Source organism: Pleurodeles waltl, chromosome 4_1 (assembly GCF_031143425.1).
Source record: "Pleurodeles waltl isolate 20211129_DDA chromosome 4_1, aPleWal1.hap1.20221129, whole genome shotgun sequence".
NCBI classification, from domain to species: domain Eukaryota; kingdom Metazoa; phylum Chordata; class Amphibia; order Caudata; family Salamandridae; genus Pleurodeles; species Pleurodeles waltl.
This window is the reverse complement of record NC_090442.1, coordinates 169,218,863-169,233,313: the sequence shown is the minus strand read 5'-3', so window position 1 is coordinate 169,233,313 and position 14,451 is coordinate 169,218,863. Positions and strand designations below refer to the sequence as shown.

Sequence of the window (14,451 nt, the reverse complement as noted above, 5' to 3'; positions counted from 1 at the left end):
GACTCTGGAATTTTCTTCCAAGTGCCTCTTCAGGTACTTCTGCAGGTGCTGCCTGCGTTCTGTGAGGGCTCCCTGAGTTGCTGGGCACCCCCTCTGTCTCCTCCTCCAAGTGGCGACATCCTGTTCCCTCCTGGGCCACAGCAGCACCCAAAAACCTCTACCACAGCCTTGCAGCTAGCAAGGCTTGTTTGCGGTCTTTCTGCATGCGAACACCCCTGCAAGCTTCATCGCGACGTGGGACATCCGTCTTCCAAAGGAGAAGTCCTTAGCTCTCTTCTTTCTTGCAGAACTCCAAGCTTCTTCCAACTGGTGGCAGCTTCCTTGCACCCTCAGCTGGCATTTCCTGGGCTCCTGCCCACTCTCGACACTGTCACCACTATTGGACTTGGTCCCCTTGTCTTACAGGTACTCAGGTCCTGAAATCCACTGTTGTTGCATTGCTGGTGTTTGTTCTTCCTGCAGAATCCCCCTATCACGACTTCTGTGCTCTCTGGGGGTAGTAGGTGCACTTTACACCTACCTTTCAGGGTCTTGGGGTGGGCTATTTTTCTAACCCTCACTGTTTTCTTACAGTCCCAGCGACCCCCTACAAGCTCACATAGGTTCGGGTCCATTCGTGGTTCGCATTCCACTTTTGGAGTATATGGTTTGTGTTGCCCCTATACCTATGTGCTCCTATTGCAATCTACTGTAATTTTACACTGCTTGCATTACTTTTCTTGCTATTACCTGCATAATTTGGGTTTGTGTACATATATCTTGTGTAGATAACTTATCCTCATACTGGGGATACTTACTGAGATACTTTTGGCATATTGTCATAAAAATAAAGTACCTTTATTTTAATTACTTCTGTTTATTGTGTTTTCTTATGATATTGTGCATATGACACCAGTGGTATAGTAGGAGCTTTACATGTCTCCTAGTTCAGCCTATGCTGCTTTGCCATAGCTACCTTCTATCAGCCTAAGCTGCTAGAAACACCTCTTCAACACTAATAAGGGATAACTGGACCTGGCACAAGGTGTAAGTACCTCTGGTACCCACTACAAGCCACGCCTGCCTCCTACAATGACACAGGATGCAAAGTAGATTTCAATGCGTTTATTGAAGAAATCACATTCTGTTATGAAAAGCATGTGCTGCAATAATTAGGCAGATGAAGCAGTGCAAGGAAACAAACATTACAGTCAACGTGAAGAGGATTACCAACCCCATCATGTTGTGTGTTTCTAAATAGCCTAGTGGTTCATACTAAAGCCCCATCTATAGATCTGAGAGCCTTATGGTTGTAACCCTCTGCCTGGCCTGACCTAAGGGTTTAGATACCGCCCAAGACCTGAATCGAATAGCAGGGGTCTGCCTGTTGTGTGGATGACAGTCTTCTTGGGAGGCTGAGAAGTCAGTGCCACCATCAGTAAAGCTGTCTGACATATAGTATCCGTCGCAGTATGATTATGACCGGAAAGTCCGCTACCCCCCTCGGGCCTAGGTTTAGTTTATATAATGCCCATACATCATTTTCACAACAGTTCTGATGTAATGCTATGTCTCGGAGATAGAAGCTGGCTCCTGGGCTGGCAACACAATGTAGTATATCATGTACTGTATGTAACAGCCTTGGACAAGGAGTACAGATTATACATGGTACAAAGGCTGATTAAATGTAGAGGGTGAATCTTGCTTTCCTAGAAAAAGCAGCTGATAAAATATATAAAATACTATAAGTAGGCTCACTAAAATATGAATGAAATGTGTGTAAAGGTAAACAAAGGAACAAATTGTAAAACTAAGCTGACAGTGTGCCCAACCTGGGTACTAGAAGGGTACTCAAGACAAGGTTAGTAATGCATACATGAGAGGCTTTTGGACAGCGCAGGTCCTGAACTTACTATTTGAAGGTGCTCTGAGCTCTCATATACAACTATGATCAAAAAAGGGGCTTTGGGTAAATGAATTATTTGTCTAGCATCACAGCATTTTGTTAAGTAGGGACTCCAGGATTATTATGTCACACCATGTGTGCAAAATGCAAATCAGCCAGTATATGGGTATCTTCTTCTGAAATCAAAGATTAATACTTTGGGCCTCATTCTGAGTTTGGCAGGCGGCGGAGGCAGCCCGCCTAACTCGTTAGGTCGGAAAACTGCCAGTTCAGTTTTCCACCTGCAGGCCTTATTATGAGTTTCTCGCTTGGCCAGCGGGCGTTTACAGAGGTTCCACCCACTGGCCCAGCAGGAAACTACCCACAACATTGATTCCAGCTCATAAGCTAGCAGGAGGCAATGTTGCTGTGTTTCAGGTGAGACAGAACCCGTCGTGCTTTTCACTGCATGTAATTCAGGAAGTGAAAAGCACGATGTGACTGCCCATGGGGGCCCCTGCACTGCCCGTAGCAAGTGCATGGGCATCGCAGGGGCCGCCATGGGGCCCCTGGCACTCCATCTCCGCCAGCCTTTGCATGGTGGTGGAAACACCATGCAAAAGCTGGCGGACACTGGAGTTGTAATTCCCAGGGCAGTGCTGCCTTTGCGGACTAAGACTGCCGGCACCACCAGGCTGTCAGCCGGCAAAAAAGTGGTGGTGCCGATAGTCAGACCGTGGCACTTGCGCCACGATCATAATGTGGCTGTCGGACCGCTGCATTGGCAGCGGTCCGACTGCCACCACGAGTCTGGCGGTCCTAGGATCGCCAGTCTCGAAATGAGGGCCTTTGTCTTTAATTCCTGAAGAATTTTGAATTGAGGTGGGTTAAAGACAGTATTGACATTTTATTTTTGACAGTGTCACATAAAGCGAATCTTGCCTGTGTGTGCTTCAGCAGGCATGTAGCTTCCATTAGTGCCGCTGGTTCATTGGTACTGGGATCCAGAGGCTCAAAGGGCCCACTAAATCCTGATTATTATCCATTCCTTTCTTCACACCAAGTCCCATGACTCACTGGCTACATAACATCATCTTTAACCAGGCCTCATCTCTTTATGCTAGGCTACACAATCTCATTAAAGGCCACACTCCATCATCTTAGGCACATACCATGACAAATCGACTCATGCTAGTCCACCCGCTTCATATCAGACCACACCTCCACATACTAGACCACATCATCTTTAACCAGGCCCCATCTCTTTATGCTAGACCACACAATCTCATACAATGTCACACTTTATCATCTTAGGCTATATCACCACATACCACTCCACATCTCATGCTGGTCCACACCACCTCATACCAGACTACACCACTGCATATTAGACCACACCTCTTCATACCAGGCCCCACCTTCTAACGCTAAACCACACAACCACATACTTGATTGCATCTAACTGTACTATGTCAGTCTATCTCCCATAAGAAAATATAGTCTCCAGAAAGTACAAGAACCTAGCCATCTGCTTGGTATTTCATGTTCCTCTTATCTAACTGCAATAGATAAACTTGTCTGAGTCATTACAACTCATCAGTGTACAGCCTATGGGACAAGAAGGACATTAGTGGCCATCCATTATTTTTAAGATCAGTCTTGACCTGATTCACTTCATTTATGTCTTACTTTCTACTGTAATATTAATTTGGTTTGATATAGTGCTTAGTAATGCACTTAAGCCATTTTTACCTAACAGGTGTTACTCACACCTAATTTAATGAAGTTCCATTAACTGACCTCGGAAAGATGGAACTTGCCAGGATTCAACCTTGTTCTTGATGCATGTCGCTTTTTGTATCCAAGACAAGGGTTCAACTTGTTAAGTAAACAATTCTGACTTTTAAAAAGTTAGGTCTTTCTCGTAGCTTGGCTGCCCTTTATGCTCAAGGTATTGCAAAGTGTGAAAACATTAACATTTCTCTCTACGGCTGTAGGCAAATACCCGTTTTTTTCAAAGCTAAGGAGTAAGTGTGCACCTTGAGTATTTGAGTTTATCTTAACGAATGAAGTACACTTAGGTTTCTGCCTGCTAGTACCAGTCAGTAAAGTCCTTTTGCTGTTGATTTGATGACCTTATCTCAAAGATGGATGACATTGAGTGTTATCACTGATTCGCAGGTTGTGTTAGTTGTTCAATAAAATTAGTCCTAGTGGGGCATGCAGATCTGTCAATTACATCATCCATTAGTGAATGTAATTTCAATTTGATCCCAGTGCCATGCCGGGAGGCAAATTATATCACACAAAGAAAAGAAGAGAAATTAGGATGCATGAAATGTGTCTGTTTTTTTGTTGCAGGTGTGGTGCACCTTTTTATCTCCAGATATGGTGCGGCCCAACCTGGAGCAAAGCTTGAAAAGCCTTCAGCTGGACTACCTCGATCTTTATCTTATACACTGGCCTGTGTCTTTAAAGGTAAAGTGTATGTGTATGTTTATGTGTGAGTCTTTAAAAGGAAAGTCCATATGGAAAACAAGTGGAAGGAAAAGTGAGCAGGGTGCCAGACCACAGCTGGTGCATGGCAAGGTGGGATTTGCCACATCCATGTAAACTTTGAAGCCAAAGTCCAACTTTGTGTCGCAAACAAATCATCAGATGCGGACACTCTGGGAGTATTGCTCAAAATTCATTTATTCTCCACCACACAAGAACATCACAACAAAGACGTCATGTTTTAATTCTAGGGACCTTGTGCATGTAAACATATGTGTGGTTGTGTGTGTGTGTGTGTGTGTGTGTGTTGTTTAAATTTCATGCGTAGGTATGTGGGTGCATGCTTCAGTGCAGATCTTTAGAATTTTATTTACTATAGAGACCAACATGAAGACCAGGATGATACACTATGATTGCCCTAAAGTATTCTACATGTTAGCACTACTTGCATCACATGGTTAAACTTTGGCATGTAGTTGCTCCCACTCTCAAACTTTTTGCCTTCACCCTCCTGTTTTCTGAACTGGTTTTGTTGGCCTTTAGTTTTCTGTGCACTTTACGACTGCTAACCGGTACTAACATTTTTGTGCTCTCTCCCTTAAACATGGTAGAATTGACTTACACTCAATTGACATATTTAATGTACTTGTAAACTCGTAGTAAAATGGTACTACCTGTACCCAGGGCCTGCAGCACTATTTGTGCCATCCACTTAAATGGCCTTTTAAACATGTCTCAGGCCTACCATGGAAGCCTGTGTGTGTATTTGTAAACTTCCATTTCAACCCGGCGATATAAACCTTTTGCCAGGCCTAAACTATCTTTTCTAATACATATAAGTCACTCCTAGGTTAGGCCCTAAATAGCCCATTGGGCAGGGTGCTGCGTGTTTAAAAAGTTAGGCATGTACTTTTAAGTTTCACATGTCTTGGTAGGGAAAAACTCTGTAGTTTTTCCCTACTGCAAGGCCTAAATCTCTCATAGGATAACATTGAGTTACATTATTACATTTAATAAGATATAACGTTCAATAGGGAGCAAGTCAGAATGTTGAATTTGGTGTTTAAGGAATTGTAATTTAAAACCAATATAATGGCAGTATGGGATTTTAAGTCACATTTCTGAAAATGCCACTTTTAGAAAGGTGGCACTTTCTTGTCCTAACCATTTGGTGCCTGCAGCCTGTATCCTGGGTCACATGACTAAGTGTAGCTGGCAGTTGGCATTTGTGTATTGCTTTGAGACAGTGAGACAAGGGGAGAAGAGGTGTTGGCTAGATGAGCCATCTCTGACTTTATAGGGGGATGGAGCTGTCACCTACCACAATTGTATATCACAAAGCCTCTGCCTCAGCACACTTACAAAGGGTATGCCACTAGACTTTTGTGCCTCCAGACAAGCTGGGGCTATGGTAGGGAGGCAGGAAATTCCAAGCACCTCTAGAAACTACTTATACTTCAAAGTTGGCAACAAGGATAAATAGTGGACCCTCAAACCCAACACTTCAGTACACATTTGGACCTGGGGAAGACTCAGAACAAGGAGTGCTGTGCCATTCTGCTGCAAGAAGGTCTGCTACTCTGTTGCCTGAAGAAGAAGGACTGGACATTCATCTTGAACCCAGGACCACAAAAGGGACTCCAAGAGTAAATTGACTGGCCTCCTGATCACAGTCTAAAGAAGAGAAAAGGGTCCAATTCTCTTGAACCCTGCACCTGGACTCTGCTCGCTGTGAGTCCTAACTCCCCAAGTGCTGCCCTTCCAGTCTTGGACTCTTGGAAGTGGGGATAGAGGTGCCTTGTCAGCCCAGCTCTAGTCTTCACCCAGATCCAGCACATAGCAATGTGAAGTCCTGCAAAGCCTCGCCATACAGCTACAAGCTTCATCTGAAATGACACTCAGCTCCGCCGAGCGTTGCCACACAGCTGCCAGCCTCAACGGAATAGAGTCAGAGTGACGCTAAGCCTCTCAGCTGCCAGCTACATTTGAACTAACATGACTCGACACGAAGTCTCGCAAAGCCTCACCTCAGCTTCATCGGACCCAATATACCTGAACTTTGGACTCTGTCCAGGTCTGGCACGGCCAGATAACCACAGTTGGCAATTTCTGCTTGTTAGCAGTATTTATAACTAAATCTTTAAAACTGTGTATCTCCAGTTCTACTGATTAGATTTTACTGAGGATTTGTGAAATCTCAATATAGCAGTTGATGACTAGATGAAACTTCAATGAAAAAACACTGTAATTTGAGTAGATTGTGCATTCCTGTAACTACACATAGCTGATTTTCCAATCTGTGCAAGAACAAGGAACTACCATCAACCTCATTGGTAAATTCCTTCCCTAAAACTAAGCGGACAGTCTGAACACCTCTTGAATAATATTAATCAATTCGTAAATACTGCTTTGAATCCTTCTGGATCTTATCATTGGGTTTGGGCTCCACTCCAAGTGCAAGCCGGCACCCTAGACATACTATACTATCAGATGTCAGGTGCTTTGCAAATCTAGGGAAAGTAACATTTGTACACATGACAGTCCTGAGCTATGTTTGTTATGTTGTAATTTGTTTTGCACACTACATTCACTCCTAGGACAGATTCAAAGCGATAAAGTGGAGAACACTTGGAAAAATGTACGTAGCATCTTTATATATTGTGTGAGGCCAGTCTTGGAGGGCTTCTTCAAAGATTTGGGCCTACAGCTTCCTGCGGAAGTCAAGAAGAAAAGAGAAGGCTATGATATGTTGTTTGAGGTTGTTGTAGGCTTTAGGAGCAAGGTATGAGAAGGCGTGACTCCCTGTTCTGATTTTGTGAATGCTTGGGTTGTGTGCTAGTGAAAATCTGGCAGAGCGGGGGCCAGATGATCTTGGAATAAACTGATTTCGTCAGGCAGAATGCTATAAAGAAAAAAGTGCCACTTTCATGAATCTACAGGTTCTTGAATTTGGGCTTCCCGAAGGCACAGAGGTGACAAGCATTTGTAATACCCTGGAACCTTCAATCTTCTTACTCTATGGATAAAGTAGGGTAAAGATAATGAAAGGCTATCTTAATTTTAAACAGTGGTTATTGCAACATGCATAGAGTGATATGTTGTTTGGATTAACTGCCAGGTGGGCCACATTGTTATGATCTGCATGAAGGGAGTTGGGCATCCTAGCCTTCAGTTCTGCATGTGTGGTGTTTCAGTGATACAACCATGACAGTGCCAGGACCTTAAATAATGTTGTGGTAAGGGGCACATTCAATCAGACAAATCCATGCCAGACTTTAGGGCTAACCTCTGAATAAATGTGTAGCTGAGTTCAGCTAAGATACTTAATATGTAAACTTATTTATGTAGCTATCCTGAAAATTCATAATAGATCTGGACCTCTTGGACATAGATTGGTCGCTTATGATATAATAGGTGCTGTCAAGTGTAGCTGATAAGGGAGAGGCCTATCTCTCCCATAGGTTAACATTGGAGTTACCTTGAAGCAACCTTTAAATGTAAGTTCAAATTGGAAAAGATAGAAATGTGGAGTTTGGTGTCTCTGGACTCACAATATAAAATCACAACCAATGGCAAAGTCTGATTTTAAATTGTAGGTCTGAGAATGCCACTTTTAGAAAGTTGGCATTTTCTTACTTTAACCATTCTGTGCCGCTGTCTACACACTCTGACAGTGTGCTCTGAATACACACTGGGGTAGATGACAGCTGAGCTTTGTGCATTCCGTCTAGACAGTCACACACAAAGGGAGCTTGGGAGTGGCATTTGCATCCTGATGGCCTATCACCAGGCTAATGGGTCTTCCTGGGCTAGATGGGAGAGAGGAGCTGGCACTTACAAATTAATATGGCTATGCCTCTCCTCACATAAAGACCTGCTTAGCCAGCCACCTGTAGAGTCTCCAGAACCCGGGAAGGAAGGGCAGGGACCTTTTGCTCTTCAATGCCCCTTTGAAGTCTCTCCCCACTTCAAGTGCACATTTGGATATAAGTACTGGACCGCAAAACCCACCTAATCAGAACTGTACTGGAACCAAGGACATTCTGCCAGGAAGAAGGACTGCTGTGCTGCCAGGAGGGACTGCCACTTGGCAACTGCATTGCGGTGTTGGTCTGCTACTTGCTGTGTGCTGTGCTGTAGGAGGAACTACCTGCCCTGTCCTCCTGCAGTCTCACAGACATCAAAGACTGCCTGCAACCCTGCTGGTGCTGGTGGACTTTGCCATCTGTGAATCCTACCCTTGCCTGAGGTGCCCTCCTCTAGTCCTGGGACTCAGAAGTGGGTTCTGCAGCTAATTTCTGCATAAACCAATGCATTGCCTCGAGTGCATGAGAAATTCCGCTACATCGCCCTTCGACGTTGATGCAAAGGCTGTTCAACGACATCAGATCCACTGCCTGTGCAATCCAACGACAACACTCAGCTCAGCTCAGTGATGGCGCATCGCATTAACTTAAACGGAGTTTGATGGTGACACAGTCACCCCTTTGTGTTGCTCGACAAAGACGCAGTGGACTCTCGACATCGAAAAAAGCTCTACCCAAGGTATTTCTTCAGTGCACCTGTGTGGGTTCTGTAGCCATCCTGCCCTCCATCACAGTCTGCCCGAACTTTCAGATTTGCACCGGCCCCTCATAACCTCAAGTTACCTTTTGGCCGCTAGTGACTTCTAAGCACTGTTTTCACATTTAGGCCCTCATTTCAACAATAGTGGCGATAGTACCGCCAACAGGCTGGCGGTACTCGTCACCTTATTTGGACTGTGGCAGTTCCGCTGCGGTAACACCGCCGGCGCCAGCGGTATACCACCATGGTGATCCCGGTGGTTGTAATCCGCCAGGGCAGCGCTGCTTGATTTAGACTCCCCTTACCGTCAGCCTGTCCGCGGCGGTAAACACCGCCATGGAAAGGCTGGCGGTAAGGGGACTCTGCACTGCCCATTCACTTGGCATGGGCAGTACAGGGGCCCTCCAGGCACAGCCCCATCGCGCATTTCATTGCCCTAATTTCGGGCACTAAAATGCACGATGGGTGCCACTTCACCCGCTGCAGATCAACATTGCCGCCGGCTCTATTACGAGCCAGCTGCAATGTTGATGTGACTTTTCTGCTGGGCCAGCGGACGGTAGCAGTGTTACCGTCCGCTGGCCCAGCGTAAAAGTCGAAATAGGGAGCCAGTGATACCGCCCGCAGCCTGAAATGAGACCCTTAATCTTTAAAAATTCTTATCTCGACCTCTACTTATTGGAATTTTGTCATTCTGGTCTTGGTTTAATCAGATAAATAGTTTCTATTTTTCTACACTGGGAAGGAGTCTTTTGTGATGTTTTTCACTGTGTTACTGTAATTTAAGTGTTGCACAAGTACTTTACACATTGCTTCTTAAGTTAAACTTGACTACTCTGCGCTGAGCTACCAGAGGGTGTGCACAGGTTAATTTAGGTTGTGTATCTGACTTACCCTGACTAGGATTGTGGTCCCTACTTGGACATAGTGCATACCTCTATCAACTAGAGACCTGATTTCTACCAGGAGTCTGATGTGGAAAGCGAGCCAATTTCTAGGCATTCTGTTATAACACTCAGTGAACAAAGTTCAAGAGAGAAAGGGTTAGCAGACAAGCTTCAAAATGGTGTTCACTAACTTGTCCAACCTGTTTTGATGGGAATAAACCCACATGCAGCTCAATGGATGTGAACTGATTTGTTTCTAGCATGGCCATCAGTGCCTAAAAACTGAGAGCTATAACTACGTTAATAGAAAACTGTACATTTTCAGTCGCATGAGGAATCCTGAGAACTGAATTGTTGTTGTCTGTGCCTGTGCCACAGGATGCAGAGCAAAGCTTATCCATCTGACTGCCTGGAAAAGGTAGAAAACAGTCAAAATGCCAGGCGTCTTTTCCAGATCCTATGTTAATCTGAGATGTTTCATTTGAACTGTGTAAGAACTGTATTAGACTAAGATGCTAGAGCATCTTTTTCATCACTGTCTTTTGTTCTTAGGCCACACTTTTCTGGAAGTTTATGATTGTTTGCTATTCATAAATTGATTTTACAAGTAGTATCTCTACGACTAAGGAGTCTCCACACATTAAAAATTATGGCAGTCCTATCATTTTTATGTGCGGAGACTATCTAAAAGAGACTTCTTGGGGTGTAATACATCATATGAAGGTACCCAAAATATATTATACGAAGTCTGCTGCTGGGTGCCAATAGTGTTGTCTAGGAGTATCATGGAGCGATAACTGTATCATATTTCCCATCTATTCTTTGAACCTGAGGTCCATGTGGGAGCCTCCAGCTGCACAGAGGAGTAAACAAGTGCTACCAGTCTCCTGACTGTTTGCTCACTTAACAGTTTTTCTAGTGGTTGTAAAGCAGGATGTTCCTGTGGAACAATGACAGGTTAGTTTTTTATGTGGTCTTGAGCTGGTAATACAAAAAGTGTCTAATGGTGTGTTATTGGGGTAATCTGTAGACCAGGTAACATCTATAAACACGCCACTTATATATAGATCACCCCAGCATTTAGTATTAAGGGTACCCAATTGTGCATTAGCTGTTATAGGCGTATGTAGTGTAATGACTAGTGTGGATATATGTGGAGCGACCACAGATGGCTGGCAGAGTAACCTATGAAGTTGTTTTGGATGCGTATTTTCTGTTTCCACCGCCAAGTGCAGGTTAGGTTTAGTACAATAACAGGCAAAGTGCTCTTGCATGCAAAGATAATATAGTTCTAAGTATAGCACTGCAAAACGGTCTTATGGCAGTGTTAGTGCTTCCCATTTGTGACAAGCTTGTTTGCCCACCTGGACCAATTTTATCAGTTGGGATTGATATGGAGAGAAAAAAAAAGATTTTGACAAAGGAATTGGCTTATTAAGAAATAAATAAAGCATTTGCTGGAGTCTCACCATATTGTATAGTGGTATACGAATTGCTAGTGCTAATGGGTGCTCAATCCAGTGATCAACTTTGTCTTCCAAACCGTTGATCACTCTACTATACTTCTCTTTAAAAATGGTGCCTTCATCTCTGTGTATCCATATATCCACTTATTTAATCAGATCCTCATACTACTTCAGCAGGTAGTCTGGCACAAAAATGGATGTGCCACGGATCAGAGTAAAAACAACCAACCTGGTCTAGTTTATAGTAATCCCTGATAGGCCCTTTCTCTGAGGATGTGATTTAGACTAATCTTTCGGTCATGTACGCAGAGAGTCATGTTCACCTCACACAGGGAAATCAGTACATATCATGACTTGGCACGCATGGCATGCATGGTAATAATGTCATGATTTAGCAGTCAAAGGTTCCAGCATAAGGATGACTAGAATAACGGGCAGCCCTGTCTAGTTCCTCTTTTGAAAAATATTTGATCTATTCATTTTGATCTGTACAGTGGGATTAGTATAATAGAACTGCACCCAATTTTCAAAGAAGAGGGGGCCCATCTGTCTTAATATGCTGAACAAGTATGGCTACTCCACAAAACGAAATACCTTTGTGGCACTCAAGAACAATGCTGCTCCATGGGTTTCTGAGGTAATATGGTGGAGCAGTGCAAGCAATGTACACAGATTGTGTGAATTGGATTATTTAGGTGCAAAGCCTGCCTGATCAGGCAACAGTTAGGAAATGAACTGGAGCAATCTGTTTGTGAGGAGCTTGGCAAGTATTTTAACATCACAATTAATTAGAGATAAAGGCCTTCATTACAACATTGGCGGTAAGTGCCACTTCCCGCAATGCTGACTGCCGTCAACATACCTCGGTGGTATACCGCTACCCGTATTATGACCCACACATAGAAATCCGCCACTGTACAGACACACACACAAGTCCGCCAATCCAAAGGTCAATGATAAACTGGCAGTAGCAAAACCCACACCGTTACGCCAACAGAAATACACCCACAGCATCATGACCCACGAATCACCGCGGCGGTCATTCAACCACGGTAAACCATTGGCGGTACACGCTGCAGCGCTCAAAATACACACACACATACAAAACTAAACCATATTGGACAATTCAAACTATACACACCTGACACACATACACACACCACACCCACACACCCACACAAATATAAAACACACACCCACACTACCCAGAGATTTTGGCAAGAGAGAGAGACAAGCCAGGAGCATCCACTGAATCTGAGCCACAAAACACCATCACCCATACACCATTCACGCACCTCACAGCACATACCCCAACACATCACCCCACACACCCTCACACATACCACTCACACTACACCCATGGCACCACAAAGGCATCCCAGGTTCTCAGAGGAGGAGCTAATGGTCATGGTGGAGGAAATCATCCGGGTAGAGCCACAGCTATTCGGATCACAGGTGCAGCAGACATCTATTGCAAGGAAGATGGAGCTATGGCAGAGAGTCGTGGACAGGGCCAACGTTGTGGGAGAGCACCCAAGAACAAGGGATGACATCAGGAAGAGGTGGAACGACCTACGGGGGAAGGTGCTTTCCGTGGTAGCAAGACACCAGATAGCTGCACAGATGTCTGGCGGTGGACCCCCACCTCCTCCTCCACATCTAACAACATGGGAGGAGCAAGTCTTGGCAATACTGCATCCTGAGGGCCTGGCAGGAGTTGCAGGAGGACTAGACTCTGGTAAGTCAACTCTTTACTACTTTATCCCCCACCGTACCTGCATGCCATCACAAACAACAACCCCTACCCTCACCCCCATCACCCCACCACCTCACATATACCCCACCATCACAACCCACCCATCCCAATACCAAGCCCTGCATGCAACACCAATGCATGGACCCCCATCACATACCTGCATGGACACCCATCACCACAGCATGCACACTAGTGACAATCACTTAGCCAAACCAATCACAACTCACACAAGCCAAAGCTGCCTTGCTAAGAACAACCATAGAGGGAAACATAGCCATGCACAAGATGGCACACACAGAAACATTAACACTGCATTTACATCCCCATAGGACCCCCACTCAATGTCACCGGAGAGGAGGTGCCAGCCACATCCACTCCCCCCCAGAAGAGGCCCACAGTGATGACAGCAGCTCTGGACGCCTGGATCACGATGACCAACCTGGTCCATCAGGGACATTTGGACAGTCGGTTACCCAGGCACAATCCCAACACACCACAGAGCCTCCCCCCTCAGGAAACACCACCACAGCACCCACGCAGCGGGACCCCAGGCAACCCCACAAACACAGGAAAATCAGGGACCTGGGGTCAGTGGGCACACGGTTCAGGGAACAGAGGCACAGGACAACAGGGAAGCTGGGAGGACTGCTGTGCGACAGGGGGAGGACAGGCCCAGTGAACCGACTCTCGAGAAGGCACTCACCAAACATCCTGGGAGCATACCACCATTCCCAGGGACCATGGGCCAGATACTGGCCAAGTTGCAGGAGATCCAGCGGCTGCAGGAAGGACAGTACCTGGGGATCAGGGAGGACCTGAGGGACATCCACACCACCCTGGTCACCATTGCAGGGGTGCTGCCAGACATAGCCAACACCATGAGGGAGTCAGTGGCACACCAACAGGCCCCTGACACTAGCCACACCGAAGAACACCCCTCCACCTCTGCTGACGCTAGTGGACAGGAGGCCCCGCCACAGGAACAACAGGCCACCAGCACCCCACCTCCTTCACAAGGAGAACCACCACGCAAATGGTCCCTGTGATCCAGGAAGAAGACAGAGAACATTGCCAATACCCCGCCAGGAAATAAGACTCTCCTGATTGTCACCCTTATGTCCCACTCAGACACCCTGTCCACCTTGAACTGACATTGCTCCCCTTCCTATGCCCCCTTGGACAATGCACCTGTGATACAAATAGACTGGACTCTACCCTGGACTTTCCTCTATCAGCAACCCAGCCCATTGCAATACCCCCTCCTCTTATTAGCACCTAAATAAACACCCTTGGAACAAAATCAAATATGGAGTCTGTCAATTGTTTGACATATTTATTAGTTTCACAAACTGTAAAAATTGTAATTCAAATGTACTGTAATATTTACATAGGTATGACCCGTAGTGGGCAGCAGTA

At 45.4% G+C, this 14,451-nt stretch overlaps 1 protein-coding gene across 2 annotated transcripts in view; it reads left to right on the top strand.

The window, feature by feature from the left end:
- LOC138287510 (prostaglandin F synthase 1-like) overlaps positions 1 to 14,451 on the top strand; it is a 546,660-nt gene that overhangs the window by 125,619 nt on the left and 406,590 nt on the right. For both annotated transcript variants that reach the window (XM_069227976.1, XM_069227977.1), the window contains exon 3: positions 4,226 to 4,342. In XM_069227976.1, coding sequence (XP_069084077.1) covers positions 4,226 to 4,342 — 117 coding nt within the window. The remainder of the gene's footprint in view (positions 1 to 4,225; positions 4,343 to 14,451) is intronic.